The 13236-nt window shown below is 37.3% G+C and overlaps 1 protein-coding gene across 1 annotated transcript in view; it reads left to right on the forward strand.

Moving 5' to 3' along the window:
* The window catches only part of POLR3B (RNA polymerase III subunit B), a 72361-nt gene that overhangs the window by 19082 nt on the left and 40043 nt on the right, over window positions 1-13236 (forward strand). Inside the window, exons 11-16 of the mRNA XM_058804683.1 lie at window positions 3269-3430; window positions 6638-6838; window positions 7868-8030; window positions 9971-10124; window positions 11399-11473; window positions 12240-12338. Of these exons, the coding sequence (XP_058660666.1) occupies window positions 3269-3430; window positions 6638-6838; window positions 7868-8030; window positions 9971-10124; window positions 11399-11473; window positions 12240-12338 (854 nt within the window). The remainder of the gene's footprint in view (window positions 1-3268; window positions 3431-6637; window positions 6839-7867; window positions 8031-9970; window positions 10125-11398; window positions 11474-12239; window positions 12339-13236) is intronic.

Here is a 13236-nt window from a genome sequence, read left to right on the forward strand (position 1 = left end):
CTTCCCTTAATGTGTTCATTATTTGCTAAGCATTACTCTGTTCTTCGTCCTCTTTTTTTTTTTTTTTTTTGTTTCTAATGCAGCTTGCTTTGTATGTGTGAGATATGGAACAGCACCAAAATCCGGCACCCTGGAAAGCAAGGGATTTCTACCCTGTGACAAAAGAATCCTGCCTTGACTTCAGAGATTGCCTAATCCCAGCTGTTCTGATAATATAATTAAGGCCTGCCTAATGTCTTTAATTTTGCAACCAGTTTGTGTGAAAGGGAGAATTTGGCACTCTAAAGGCTTAAACGCTAAATAGCAATCTCAAGACGCCTAATTAGAATTCTCTGACATTAAGCTAATTGCTGAAACTGTATTTCAGCAGCTTAACTTCTTTATTAATTTTTCTTAGGATTTTCAATGAAAATCAATTGGTGAGCTGTCGGTATTTTTTTTCCTTACATATAATTTGCTCTTTAGTGCTCCTCTCTGAAGAAAGCTGAAAGGCCCTGGACTAACTATGAAATCCATTGAATATTATCAGTGGCATTCCATCCTTCTTCTTTAATCTCTTGCTCTTGACCTAAATAATGTGGTTATTGTGAAATTCTTCTTTGCCAGATAGTCAGAGCTCTTAGAGAGTGTGTGAGTGAAATTAGCAAAGTATGAGGCTTTCCAGACTGGCAAGTAGTAAGAATTTGGTGTACTTGGGGTGTAACTGACTTTATTAGTTATAGGAGAGGAAGGGTGATGTGGCTTTATAATCCCCATGACATATGGAATGACAAGATTCTTGCAGTTTTTTGATCAAGAAATCAAATATGAAAACATATTCTGAGTAATTTTTTCAAGTGTTTAGTTAAAATGTTTCAGTCCTGCTTGAACCTGTTTAGATCAAATGTTTACTGTAGTTAATTTCAAGAGTTTAGTTCTTATTTAACAAGACTATCAGCCATCTTAAAATGACACCTTTCCTCCTCTTACTTTTTCCCTACTTTTGAAGCTCTTCCCTCATAATCTTATTTTTGGTAACTCCAGTGTATTATCCTTCCTAATACAATGCTTCATAAAAGCTTTTATTTCTGGTAGAAATCTAATTTAAATTAAGTGTTATATCACAGGTGAGTTGCAGGTGACTGGATTTCTTGTGACAGGGGTGAGAGAGTAACATTTTGCAATTGTTAATGGTATTACAAACTTCAGGAAGGAAAAGAGGCTCTACAGCACCTTCCTCTCATTCCAAGGTCAGATCTAAACAACCTGTCTGTCCAGAGTGGCAATAGGATTCCCCTTTTTTCATGGGGTTAAACACGCTCTGTGTGTTGTCACCAGCTTTACAGTGTCATTGGCCAAATGCTTTGGTCAGCCTAGCTGGAGCATGTAGGTAGAGGAAAGGAAATAAAAGCTAGTGGCCCATCCTAGGGAGAGAAGAGTGAGTGGTTTACTTTCTTGTTTCCAGAAAGTAAGGAGAGGTGGGGACTATGTCTCATGGAGACAGGTAAAATACAGTTTCATTCTGCATACACAAAAATTACTCCAGAATGTCCTAGCTTGTGATGGATGAACACATAGCTTGTTCTAACTGGGTGCTTTGTACACTGCGAGCTACCATTCCTGGCACTGAGAGCAGTTGCATTTTTGGTTCTTCTGACACTTGGAGCTGTTGTGGACTCAGGTCCCAGGACAGGAATGCCAGGCTTTAGAGTTTACACTGCTTGCTTGCAAAGCTAATTGTTGTGAGTACTCAAAATGTATCATGAGGTGCAGATTTAAGTGTTTTGGAAAACTGTTGTTGTTGCAAGGAGAGGCTGAGCAAACTGCAGAAGCAAAGCAGATTGGAGAGCAAAAAAAGTCAGATCACAACTTTGGCAGACTTTTCCTTTTATGGCTAGTTTAAGAAGTAATTAATATACAGGAAATAATTGTGTTAAAATGCCACACTTTTGAAAGATTCTGTTGCTGGGTTAATTTTAGGTTGATTGTTTGGGTTTTTTTTCCTATTCATCTGAGATATGTAGCTTTACTTCCTAAACTGTAGACTTTTTGGGTTGTTGATTTGTCTTTTTAAGAGAGACATATGAAGAGTATTGCACTTTCCAGATAATAGCAGTTCTATAAAACAGTGACAGATGTTGAACATCCACAGGTGAACTCTCTGTGGGGTGTAATTAGTTTTCCACAGATTGTGATTGGCAGAAGGTAGCAGGATAAAAGTCTGTATGAGTAAGGAAGCTGCCTGTGAAACCTGAGATATGTATTAGAGTAAAAACCAGTCTTGCCTCCAAATTTTGTGTGTAATTCAGGGTATTAAATCCTTAAAAGTGTTTCTAACTTTAGGGAGGAAGTAAATCAGCTGGATTGTATTTGTCCTGGTTCAGGGCAGATTTTGGAGACACTCCCCCAGAGGGGCTTCTCTAGGTAAGCAGATTCAATCGGCCCCTCCTCCCAACCGGTCCGGGAGAAAATACCTCCTTAGAGAAAAGTGGAGAAAAAACTGTTTATTAAACAACAAAACCTAAACAATGTTAAACAAAAAAACACCTTGCTGCTCCAAAAGAGATGACAAACTCAGAAAGTCCCTCCCCGGGCTGAAGCTCAGCTCACTCAGGCTCTTATCAGTCCCTCCAGTGCTGGAAATATCACAGGCCAGGCCCAACCCGGTGGGCCACAGGTGCGAGCTGCCGGTGCTCTTCTGGGTGTTCAGTCCAAAGCAGGTTTAAACAGGTCCAAAGAAAAGGGAAAAAGGGAAAAACCACAGTCCAGGGAACGTCTTTGCCTCAGCTAGCTAAACTAACTAAAAGCAAAGGAGAGCTCTGTCCTGCTGTCTGTACATCCACAGACAACACAGTCCAGGAGCAGGAATGTGGAGGAGTGAGTGCAGTGTCTGAAAACAGACTGCACGCTTCTTCTCTCCCCCTTCACTCTCTGGAACAAGTCCTAAAGTGCAATGCTTATTATTCAGCATAAACAGAACAAGACAACTGGGGATAAAAGTTGTCAACCTAGGACAGTAATGTAGCAGGATAGCATAGAGAAGTATGGCTGTGCTAAAATATTGTGAAGGAAAGATTAAAGCAAAGCAAAAGGGGATAAGTGCATGAACTTAGACCATTCTAGTTAATTTCTATTAAAAGTTCTCTAATACTGTAAAAAGGCAAAAACTTGTGGTAAAACTATCATTTGTGAAACAGAAAAGTTACATTTTAACTGACAAGTAGTCTCTTTCCTCATTTCCTAGACTTGAAGAAGTATAATTTTTCCCTTAACCATTTTGTATTTCCAGCTTCTTTCTCTTCTGTTTGAAGATTTGTTCAAAAAATTTAATTCTGAGCTGAAAAAGATTGCTGACCAGGTGATCCCCAAGCAGCGTGCAGCTCAGTTTGATGTCGTGAAGCACATGCGGCAGGACCAGATCTCCAATGGCATGGTTAATGCCATATCCACAGTAAGTACTTCTGTTCTGATTCTAGGATGCAGAGCTTTTCCACCGTAATTAATGATGGAAACGTGTACATTTATTTTTGATGAATCTGAAAGCAGATCTATTTAATGATTTTTATAGGTTAAAATTGGAAAACTCTGTCAGGGGCAGGGCATTTGGAATTCACTGAAGAATCAGTAATCATCAAGCATTTTTTGTTGCAAATGGATGTTTTACTTTTTGAGAAGGAATAGTAGAAGCAGGCAAATCTATAATAGTGGTCATGGTTGTATTTATCCAGCTGACTGTCTTCTAGATTCTACTTTACTATGTAGTTTTTTATTATCTGGATTTAGCTGGGGTCAGGTTACATCATTTGTACAAAAGATTTTTGAAAAACAGCAGGAAAACATCATGAGCAGGAGGAAAAAAAATCCCCTCAACCTCAATTTTTGGAGGTCTTTGAGGGCAGTGCCTTTTTATTTTGAAGTTGATGAAATGAACAAATTTGCAGCATAGAAGTTTGTACTTCTCTGCTAGTGGTACTGATCTATTTAACAGGGAAATCTGCTGCATGCCATAATATTAAAAAACCCTGATAATTACCCTTTAAATATTTGCCTTGGATTTTAGCCTGTTTCTGTCTTCTGCTGGAACAGATCCTTTCCTTCATGCCAGTGGACAAGAAAAATAATAGCTACTAACTTTGTCTTTCACCTCAGATATCTACAAGAGCAATTTGTGAAATTGCTCCTGAAATCCAGCTAGTAGCTTGTAAAAGACTTTGAAATGCATGATTTTTAAAAGAAATTAGATTAGACTTAAGTATTTTAGGAGCTGGTAAAAATTGTGGAACCTGATTTTTAATCTTTGGTGCTCTTGAGAGGGCTTTTCTGCCTAGTATGAAACTGAGGTTTTTCTTTGGTTCTTGTAGACAAATTAATTCCACATATTCCGTTCAAAACCACCAACAGTCTGTAACTTACAAATCCAAGTGTTAAAGCTTATCACTGTTTAATTTTATGAGTGCCCCAAATGTAGTTAAATCTCCACAGTGCACATAACCAAAACAATTGACAGATTTGTTTTTCTAAATGCTAGTGTTTTCTTCTAGCTTGTGCCAGTTTTTCCATTTGGACTGACAGAGATAAATCTGCAAGTATTCCGTCCATATTCAGTAAAGTCTTGTTCTTCCTGTGTCTTTGGACTTTTTTTTACTGCCACATAAGCAGTTAAACACCATCTGCTCTTAAGCATTGAAAAATAATTTCTCAGGAACAATGCCCAGTGCACACCATTCAAGAGATTAAGCAAATACCATAAAAATGATTCTTGGAAATTACAATCTCCAATCTCACCAGAATGCTTCAATAATAGTCTCAAAGAGCATGAAATAACGAAGCAGATTCATAATTACACCAGTAACATGCAAAAGAATTCATAGCCCTACTGCATCATCTGTACAGTGGTGCTCAGTGATGTTTACTACAGGTCCTCCCTCTCCTTACCCTGAAAAACCCCAGAAGAGAAGGTAGGGCAGGCAGTAGTGCCACAAGCCTGATGGGCATTTCAGCATCTGAAGAATCACCTGATGCCACTGAGGGGGCAACTTCCCATTCATAAGAGTTCTCAACAGGATGTTCTCAATGGGAGTGGTCTCACAACTGCCCTGGCCTCTTTTGATTTTCTTTTTTGTGGACAACTTTTGAAGGATCCACTCTGTCCCTTTCAAAGCCCAAAGAATATTTTAGATAATGTCTTCAGGCAGCATTTTTACTTCCCCTTTTTCCCAGTCTTTCTGATTTTAGACTCTTCTGGGCAGCAAAGGAGAAACCTCATATTCATTTAGCCTACAGATGCAATACTTTCTAGTGTGAAGAAAAACTACTGGCTTATTGTATTCTTCCACTTACATCTCCATAACTCTCAGTCCTTACAGAACGAAATGGTCAGTGAGTCAACCATTCCCAAAGATGCTGAACAAATGAACAGGTTTCATTTGACTGACTTGCCATTGGGCATGATGTCTTCCCACTTGCTTTTACAAATTTGAGACTATTTGATAGTCTCTGGTAGAAGACTGGAGACTATCAAAATAACAAAACCATTCTTGTGGATGGTGTTTTCTTCTGTTGATCACTGAAGGGGATTGTGCTGTTAAAAGTGGAAATAAAAAAGCCAAGCAAATCACCCTATAAAAGGGTTTTGGTGTAGTACAGCAAGGAAGCTTCAAGTTATTTGTTAATATCGGTGAGCTGAGTTTGCCAAAAAGGGTTCAAGGATTAGCAGAAGGCAGTCCTTGGGAAAATGTTATCTTTGGACTGAACAGTAACATGGTGCCTGTGGTAAATAGTATTTCAGACAGAAACTTGCTGTATCTACTGACTCAGGTGCTGAGAACTGGATATGGAGTAAATGTCACAAAGGCAAAACTTTTAACACCAAATCTCAAGATTGCAGTAGAGTTTATTACATCTTGCATGGAAGCATATTTGTGTCTTAGAACATGCTCTGAACTCCTTTGTTGTTGTGATTAAAACCACAAGTGAGAGTGCCTGTGACAGTACTGAAACACAAAACCTCTGAGATGTTCATGTACCTTAAATTTCATATGTGGTGTAATCCAAACAGAAGTTGGGAGGACCTGCTCCACACACACTCACACACTCTTCTCTGGGAAGACACATGAATGAGTCTTTTTCCTCTGGATTCCAAAAACAAAAGGCTTCAAAGAAGTACAGAGGGCTTTGATGTCGGACTTCTCCAGCATAAATGTCTGTGTTTCCTACAAAACAAATCATGAAAAAGACAAAACTGAAAGCTTGTGGGATCTATTGTAAAAGTGTTATATCACTCCAAAGACCTTTTTTCCTTTCTTAAATAGTAAAAAAACAAATCTGTAAAACAAAACGAAATAATTTAATTTAGCTAAATTTGAGTATTAATTTACCTGTGATGGACAGGTGAAAAAGACTTCATGTGATGGAATAAGTAATAGCAAAAGTACCCTCGCATCTGAAAGAGCAGTCCTTTTGTTTCAACTTCTCTTTAATGCCTAATACAGATATGCTATAACTAGGAGGTTATAGACAGATAGGTAGTTAGAAATTTGATTAATATAAACGGGCAACATTTGTTTTGCAAAGCTCCTCAGATATCATTCTATCTAGACTCTGGAAAAAGTCAAGGACAAACGGCTCAATTATTTTTAACATTAATTTTATTCTACAGGGAAATTGGTCTCTAAAGAGATTCAAGATGGACCGCCAAGGCGTGACACAGGTCTTGTCCCGCTTGTCTTACATATCTGCTCTGGGAATGATGACCAGGATCTCTTCTCAGTTTGAAAAGACAAGGAAAGTGAGTGGTCCTCGATCGCTACAGCCATCTCAGTGGGGGATGCTCTGCCCTTCTGACACTCCTGAAGGAGAGGTGAGGAATTTCTATTTTGCTTTCTGGGTTTCTTGTCCTGACAAATGGAGACACTGTTTACTTTGAAGTAGGTAGTCCTCCATCAGAGGAATAATTCTGATGAAGAAGTATCTGCAGAGATAAATTATCCTCAGCCGGATAACACAACTTGTGTGACATCTTACATCCTACCTATTTACATCCTGGACCTCCTTACTATATTGTCTTTTATTCTCCTGCATAGACTGTCTGGAAACAGTTCTGAAATCATTTGGCTACATGAGAATGACATGAACAAGTCCCATTTTTGCAGTGGAACTGCTTGTTCTCTTTTGGTGAGAGCAGAAAGAGAGGAGTCCTAAACCCCTCTCCCTTTGTTCTGTAATAAACATTCTGTTTTCAAGTTGCAGCATCAACCTGCAGTGTTTCTGGAAACATGTACCAGTATTTCTTTAGCGGTCAGCTTGAGGAAAAAAAACATCTTTGTACCTATTTCAGTCAAGGAATTGATTCTGACAGTCTTGTTTTATTTGGCTTTCCATTTCTTTCTTTTTTTATTTTTCTGAATAGAAGATACTCTGAGGGGAGGAACTCTGAACTTTCTGAATAAGTCAATATAAGCTAGTCTTACTAGGCAGCTGAAATAAAGTTACACTGTATAAGATACTTTTTCATTTAAAGATGCTAAAGTTTGTGCTAGAACATACAGGATACATGAAAAATTGATCAATGGACTGATCTTGTATTTCCATTATGCTGCTGAGTAGCTGAGGAGAGAAACATAGGGTGGTTAACTTAAAATCTGTTTCAGTGCCTGTGTTTTTTACTGGCTTGCAAATGCTAAAACATTACATTTCAGTGTGATATAGAAAATTCTACTTTTTTTTTTCCTCCATAACTTCAGAGTAATTAATTTAATTTCTTTCACTTTGTCATCTTTCTGTTTTTGTCAATCATAAGTACAGTTTGGGGAGAAAAATGCAAGTATGGTATTAACACATAGAAAGAGAAGGGATAAAATTAGTGGGTTTTGATTTTGTTTTTTCCTAGGCCTGTGGTTTGGTCAAAAACCTTGCCCTCATGACTCACATTACTACGGATATGGAAGATGGCCCAATTATTAAATTAGCCAGTAATCTTGGAGTAGAAGATGTCAACTTGCTCTGTGGTGAAGAACTTTCATACCCAAACGTGTTCCTGGTTTTCCTTAATGGTATGTTACTTTTCACCAGTCTTGACTTTGATTTGTTACTGATGGAGAGTTAGGCTTCAGAAACCCTCCAGTAGTTCTTGGATCACAGTCAACAGCAGATGCTGCTTTCCACGTGCAAATAATTTCCTCTGTAAATATTTTGATAGTGTTGGGCAAAGTAGATGGGCCAGATGGTGGCACTTAGTTTTGTCAAGTTGTGTCATCAGAACTCTACAGATGTGTGTAGCTGGGAAATAGAAGCTTTCTCAAATTTCAGCCCTGTTTTTAAGCCCACTTGAATAAATAGGCACAAAAATATGTACATTTAATCTAGGGGTTTGTTTATTTGTTTTTTAGATATTGGCCAAAGGAGGTTCCATTCATAGAGTACTTTTAGAAGAAAATAACTTGGATTTGTAATATGTAATATTGTAATTAGTTCACAAATTCATATCTTCCTTTACAGAAAGCATTTTGTTTTCTGTAATCTTTATATGTTTTATATATATTCGTGCATTTTAAAGAGCCTTTAAAAACAGAAAGGAAACATCTGAATATTATTTTTGAAGTTTAGCAATGCTGTTCTCTTTAAAAATACTTTTGAAGGGGCATCTTGCTTTGTGTGTGATGAGAAAAATTAGACCATGGAAAACAGGCCTGTCTTGTTAAAGGGATGTTTTGGTACATGTGCTTTGCATCTGCACATTCATATTTCTTTTACAACTGATCTTCTAGCATTTCTAAACCAACAGGTACTATGGTATCAGATTTCCAAATACTGACATTTAAAAACTGTAGCTGTGATTTCAAATTAGCCTTTTGTCAGTAGGGACAAGTGTGTAATGTTTGTCACCATGAGTAAGTTCTCCGTTTACCCTTGAATTAAACAGTGGTTGTTCTTCAACCCTGCCTTTTCCTGGTAACATAAAAGCAATACTTGACCAAACTATGTTCTTTTGCTCTGCTTTTCTCTAGCAGTGTGTTAAAGATAAGGTTCAGTGAAACCACATGCACTCTCTTCTGTCTTGTGGTCCAAAGGGGAGTGCAGAGTCAAAATATTAGACTCTTCCTTGACAATCACAGTTTGGAGTACAGAACAAGATAGTCTGTTCCCAGATGTAGATGAACTAGTACTAAGTGGGACAAGCCAAGTTACTGTTCAATCCACTGATTTGGGGTTCCATAAAAAATTCAAACTTGTGGATAGCTGACTTGATCCTGATTTAAACTTATGACTTAAGAAGGTAGATACTGTGTTAAGTACAAATTCTTAAAGCTGTAAAGACCCTTCTGTTGTGTTATAAACTCCCTAAACTATCATCCTTTGTCTTCTCCTTTAAAGTTTTTAAAATGTAAGCATAGATGTTTATTTTATATGGTAAGATTGCTTTGGTCAGGTGACTCTTTAAATGAATTTTACTCTTTTTGTTTGCTCCTCATGCATCAGAATATTTAAGTATGAGCCCTGCTAAGGTAGCTGAGTTGAGCTAAGTACCTAAAAGAGAAATTCTAGTGCTGTTGTGAGTGATCAAATACATCAAAATATCAGGACTTCAAAATTTCTGACAAGGCAGCAGGGCTGTTCCTTAGTCTGTTCTTGGAAACCGTGAATCCATTTCAGTATAGGTGAAGTTGCAGGCTTGGGAGTTGTTATGTTGTGTACCAACTGCTTAATGGGCACCTGAGCAAAAACATACTAGAAGAAAGCTGGAAGAACCACACCATTTGGTTTCTCGGGCTGTTTGGAAGCATACAGGTAGATGACTTGCGAAATTCTGACAATTTTGAATTGAGAGGTGAAAAGAGCTGGTTCCTATTCATGTTAGAGAAGGCGTATTTTACAACAACTCATTATTGACAAGAAGCAGAAGTAATTCTGTGCATGCCACACATTATCAGAATTTGTAAATATTTTTGGATGTGCAAAGGATGCATCAGGTATTTATTCTCTCTCTGACCAGGTAACATCCTAGGTGTCATCCGTGATCACCAGAAATTAGTCAACACCTTTCGGATCTTGCGTCGAGCAGGTTATATCAATGAATTTGTTTCCATCTCTACAAATCTGTCTGACAGATGTGTCTACATTTCCTCTGATGGAGGGAGATTGTGCAGGTAAACTTCTCATCAGAATCACCTCTCTACTGAACTGGCTATAAATTTCTATGCACTGGGCTAAGACTTTCACAGGAACAGTTTTAAGCAAATTCAGTAAGACTTGAACATCTCTTTTCTCCTTAAATAAGCCCTCATTCAAAATAGGCAGAGGTTGGAAGAGACAGAATGGGTTAATGAATATATACATATTTTAGCATTGACTGGCTGTGTGCATATTCTGTGCTCACTTCAGCAAAGCAGCAGTCACAACTACTGGTGGCATTCTACTTGGTTCATTAATTGAATCTCAGAGCATGTTGAATGCAGTTTGAGGCTTGTCAGAGGCTCCAAAATAGTAAATGCACAAACTGTCAATTAATCATACCTGGTCAAAAGGTCCTGAGTAGGGCCATATTCAGTGGCAGAGAAATCAGTTTTCCAGTCAGGGCTAATATGTGTCATTTGGGAAATGGCAGTAAAGCTGACCATTTTTAAAATAAAAGCAAGGGATGTGCATGTGGATTTGCAGGGCTTTACCAAGTTTGCTTTGTGGCACCCCTCACCATGTAATTGTTCAGATATCCCTATTAACTATTTAAAAGTGCTTATTAGTCTTCTAACAGTTATTTAGACTTCAGAGGTGACTCCACAAGTATCTTGTAGCTATTTGCTGCTCTTTATAAAAGCACTTGTCCACATAGCAGCAGTCCTCGACATTGCCTTCTTGCATGCCATCCTTTGTGTCAGTGTTTTTGTGTGGTAGGGAAGCCTTCAGAGATCCATGTGCTACTGAAATTTATGGATTCATCAGAGATTACCCACAGTAAATGCCTGTACTTTACAGCGTGTAGGCAATTGCAAAATGCAGCATTACATGTGGACACTTGAGCACAAACTGTGAACTTAGTGTTCCGTAAAACCCACAGTACTAAATGCTGTTCTTAGCTTTGTAGTTTGGGAAATCTCAAATCTTTTAAAGTCATCATCAAAATCTGTAGGTAAAACTTACAAAATTTTAGTTGAATGATTTAAAGGGGAAAAAATGGCTTTCACCTCAAAATTTAAGTCTTGATTTCTCTATTACACATTTTAAGTTATATCAAAATAATGTCTGAATAGTTATGGATTTTATTTATGTGGTTTTATCAGTTAAAGGCCAATAAATTTTAAGAACAGTTTATAGAATAGGTTGTGCATAGGCAGGATTCTTAGTGTTAGAATAAATTAAGTTACCTGCCTAAGTATTTGCTATGACCATCTTCTTTCTTTTTTTTTTTTTTTTTTAATTTCAGGCCTTACATAATTGTCAAGAAGCAAAAACCTGCAGTTACAAACAAGCATATGGAAGAACTGGCTCAGGGCTACAGGTACACAATTCAAGTAGGCCATATTGATCTTCACCAAGTAAATACTGTGTGGAGATACTTCAGTCAGTCGGTATTTCACAGTCTTAGGGTTAGCTCATTAGAGAAGTCTGCTCTCCTGTATAAATTCATAATCTTTGTACTGGAGGTTTTCTGTTTAAAGTCAAATTAGGGCTGGTGTTCTTACTTTGTTACTGCTGTGAGATTTGGTGAGTATACAGAATAAATACATCTTAGCCTCATCTTTCTGCAAGTGGAAGGTTTGAGGCAGTCGAACCTTTCCATCATCCTCCTGATTGAAAAATCACACACCTCACAGGAGTATCCAACATAACCACCCTAAACTGGGCACATTCAGAGTTTTTGAAAGTCCTTGCAAATTCTTACTTAATGTATTTTTTTTAAAAACCACACTAATACAAAGGCATTTAAATTTAGGTCTAATTAAATTCCACAAATCACAAAAATGTACGTGATTATCCTTATATTCGCCTGGATATACAGTGATGATGAGTACTTACAGGACGATTCTATGTAGTTGTTCAAGTAAGTAACATTCGTCTGTCAGACTGTGATGCAGTGAATGGGCAGGATTAATTAAAAAAACCACATTTTTCTTCAATGTGTAATATGCACAGAACTCTACATGTAGAAGTATTTATCTCGTTTAGCTTTACATATTACATTCCTTTAATATATGTACTAAATATTTTAAATTTATAGAAATATAAGGTCAGTACTTCCAGTGTAATTTTTAATTTATCTGTAGGAATTTTGAAGACTTCTTGCATGAAGGCCTCGTGGAATATTTGGATGTGAATGAAGAAAATGACTGTAACATTGCCCTGTATGAAAATACAATCAATAAGTATGTATCCATTCAGTAACTGGTACGGGAAAAACTTTTATAGGGTAACTCTCTGAAATGCAGACATATAAATAATGTTGCTGTTTTCACATGTACACACTGCTCCCTTGATAATGGTTGAAACTACTCCAGGTGAAAGCTAAAGAGAGAAATCTGTCTGCACACATCCTAAATTATCCATGGGAAGTTACAAAAAGTGGTTCAGATTTTGAGAGAGCTGTTTCTGCTACTAACTCTCAAAAATATTAAATATTTGAAGGTATATCCTTTCTTTCTCTGGATGTGGCTCTGTGTTCTGCTCATTGGGCTGCTCATCATAAATAATCTTATCCAATAGGTATCCAGAAGGCAAATGGTTCCACATGTTATTTGATTATCTTAGCATATCATGATTGTTTGGAAATTTCTTTTCTGGCCGTAAAAGGACCCTAGACACCCACCTTACATTAAGTGAAATGCTTGAATGAGACCTTCCCTTTGACTTTTGGATGTACAATAGGCCCCAATAAAAATGTCAGCATCATTCTGTGTATTCTTTACCACACATCTTAAAACCAATTTTGATATGTGATTTTAATTCAGAGAGATTTCCAGATCTGTTATGTTTTCCACATATTTGAAGCACCTCCTGCAATTTTTTTTTACTGTTGTCTTCTGGCTGTGATTAAAGAGCCCACATTAAAGGAAGGATTCTTTTAAATTTTTAAGTCCTCCTATCTTTTTAATGGTTTTAACAGGTTTTTAATGTTTTTCTGGCAACATCCTGTAAACTGAAGCCTGAATATGAATTGCTAGACGTTATCTCTGTGAATGTTTGATGAGTAGATTTATGCAGAAAATTCTTTTTCTAAATAATCTGTCCTGGTCAAGTACTCCTGCAAGCTAATAGAAATACATC

This window comes from Ammospiza caudacuta, chromosome 5 (genome assembly GCF_027887145.1).
Source record: "Ammospiza caudacuta isolate bAmmCau1 chromosome 5, bAmmCau1.pri, whole genome shotgun sequence".
In the NCBI taxonomy this organism is placed as follows: Eukaryota; Metazoa; Chordata; class Aves; order Passeriformes; family Passerellidae; genus Ammospiza; species Ammospiza caudacuta.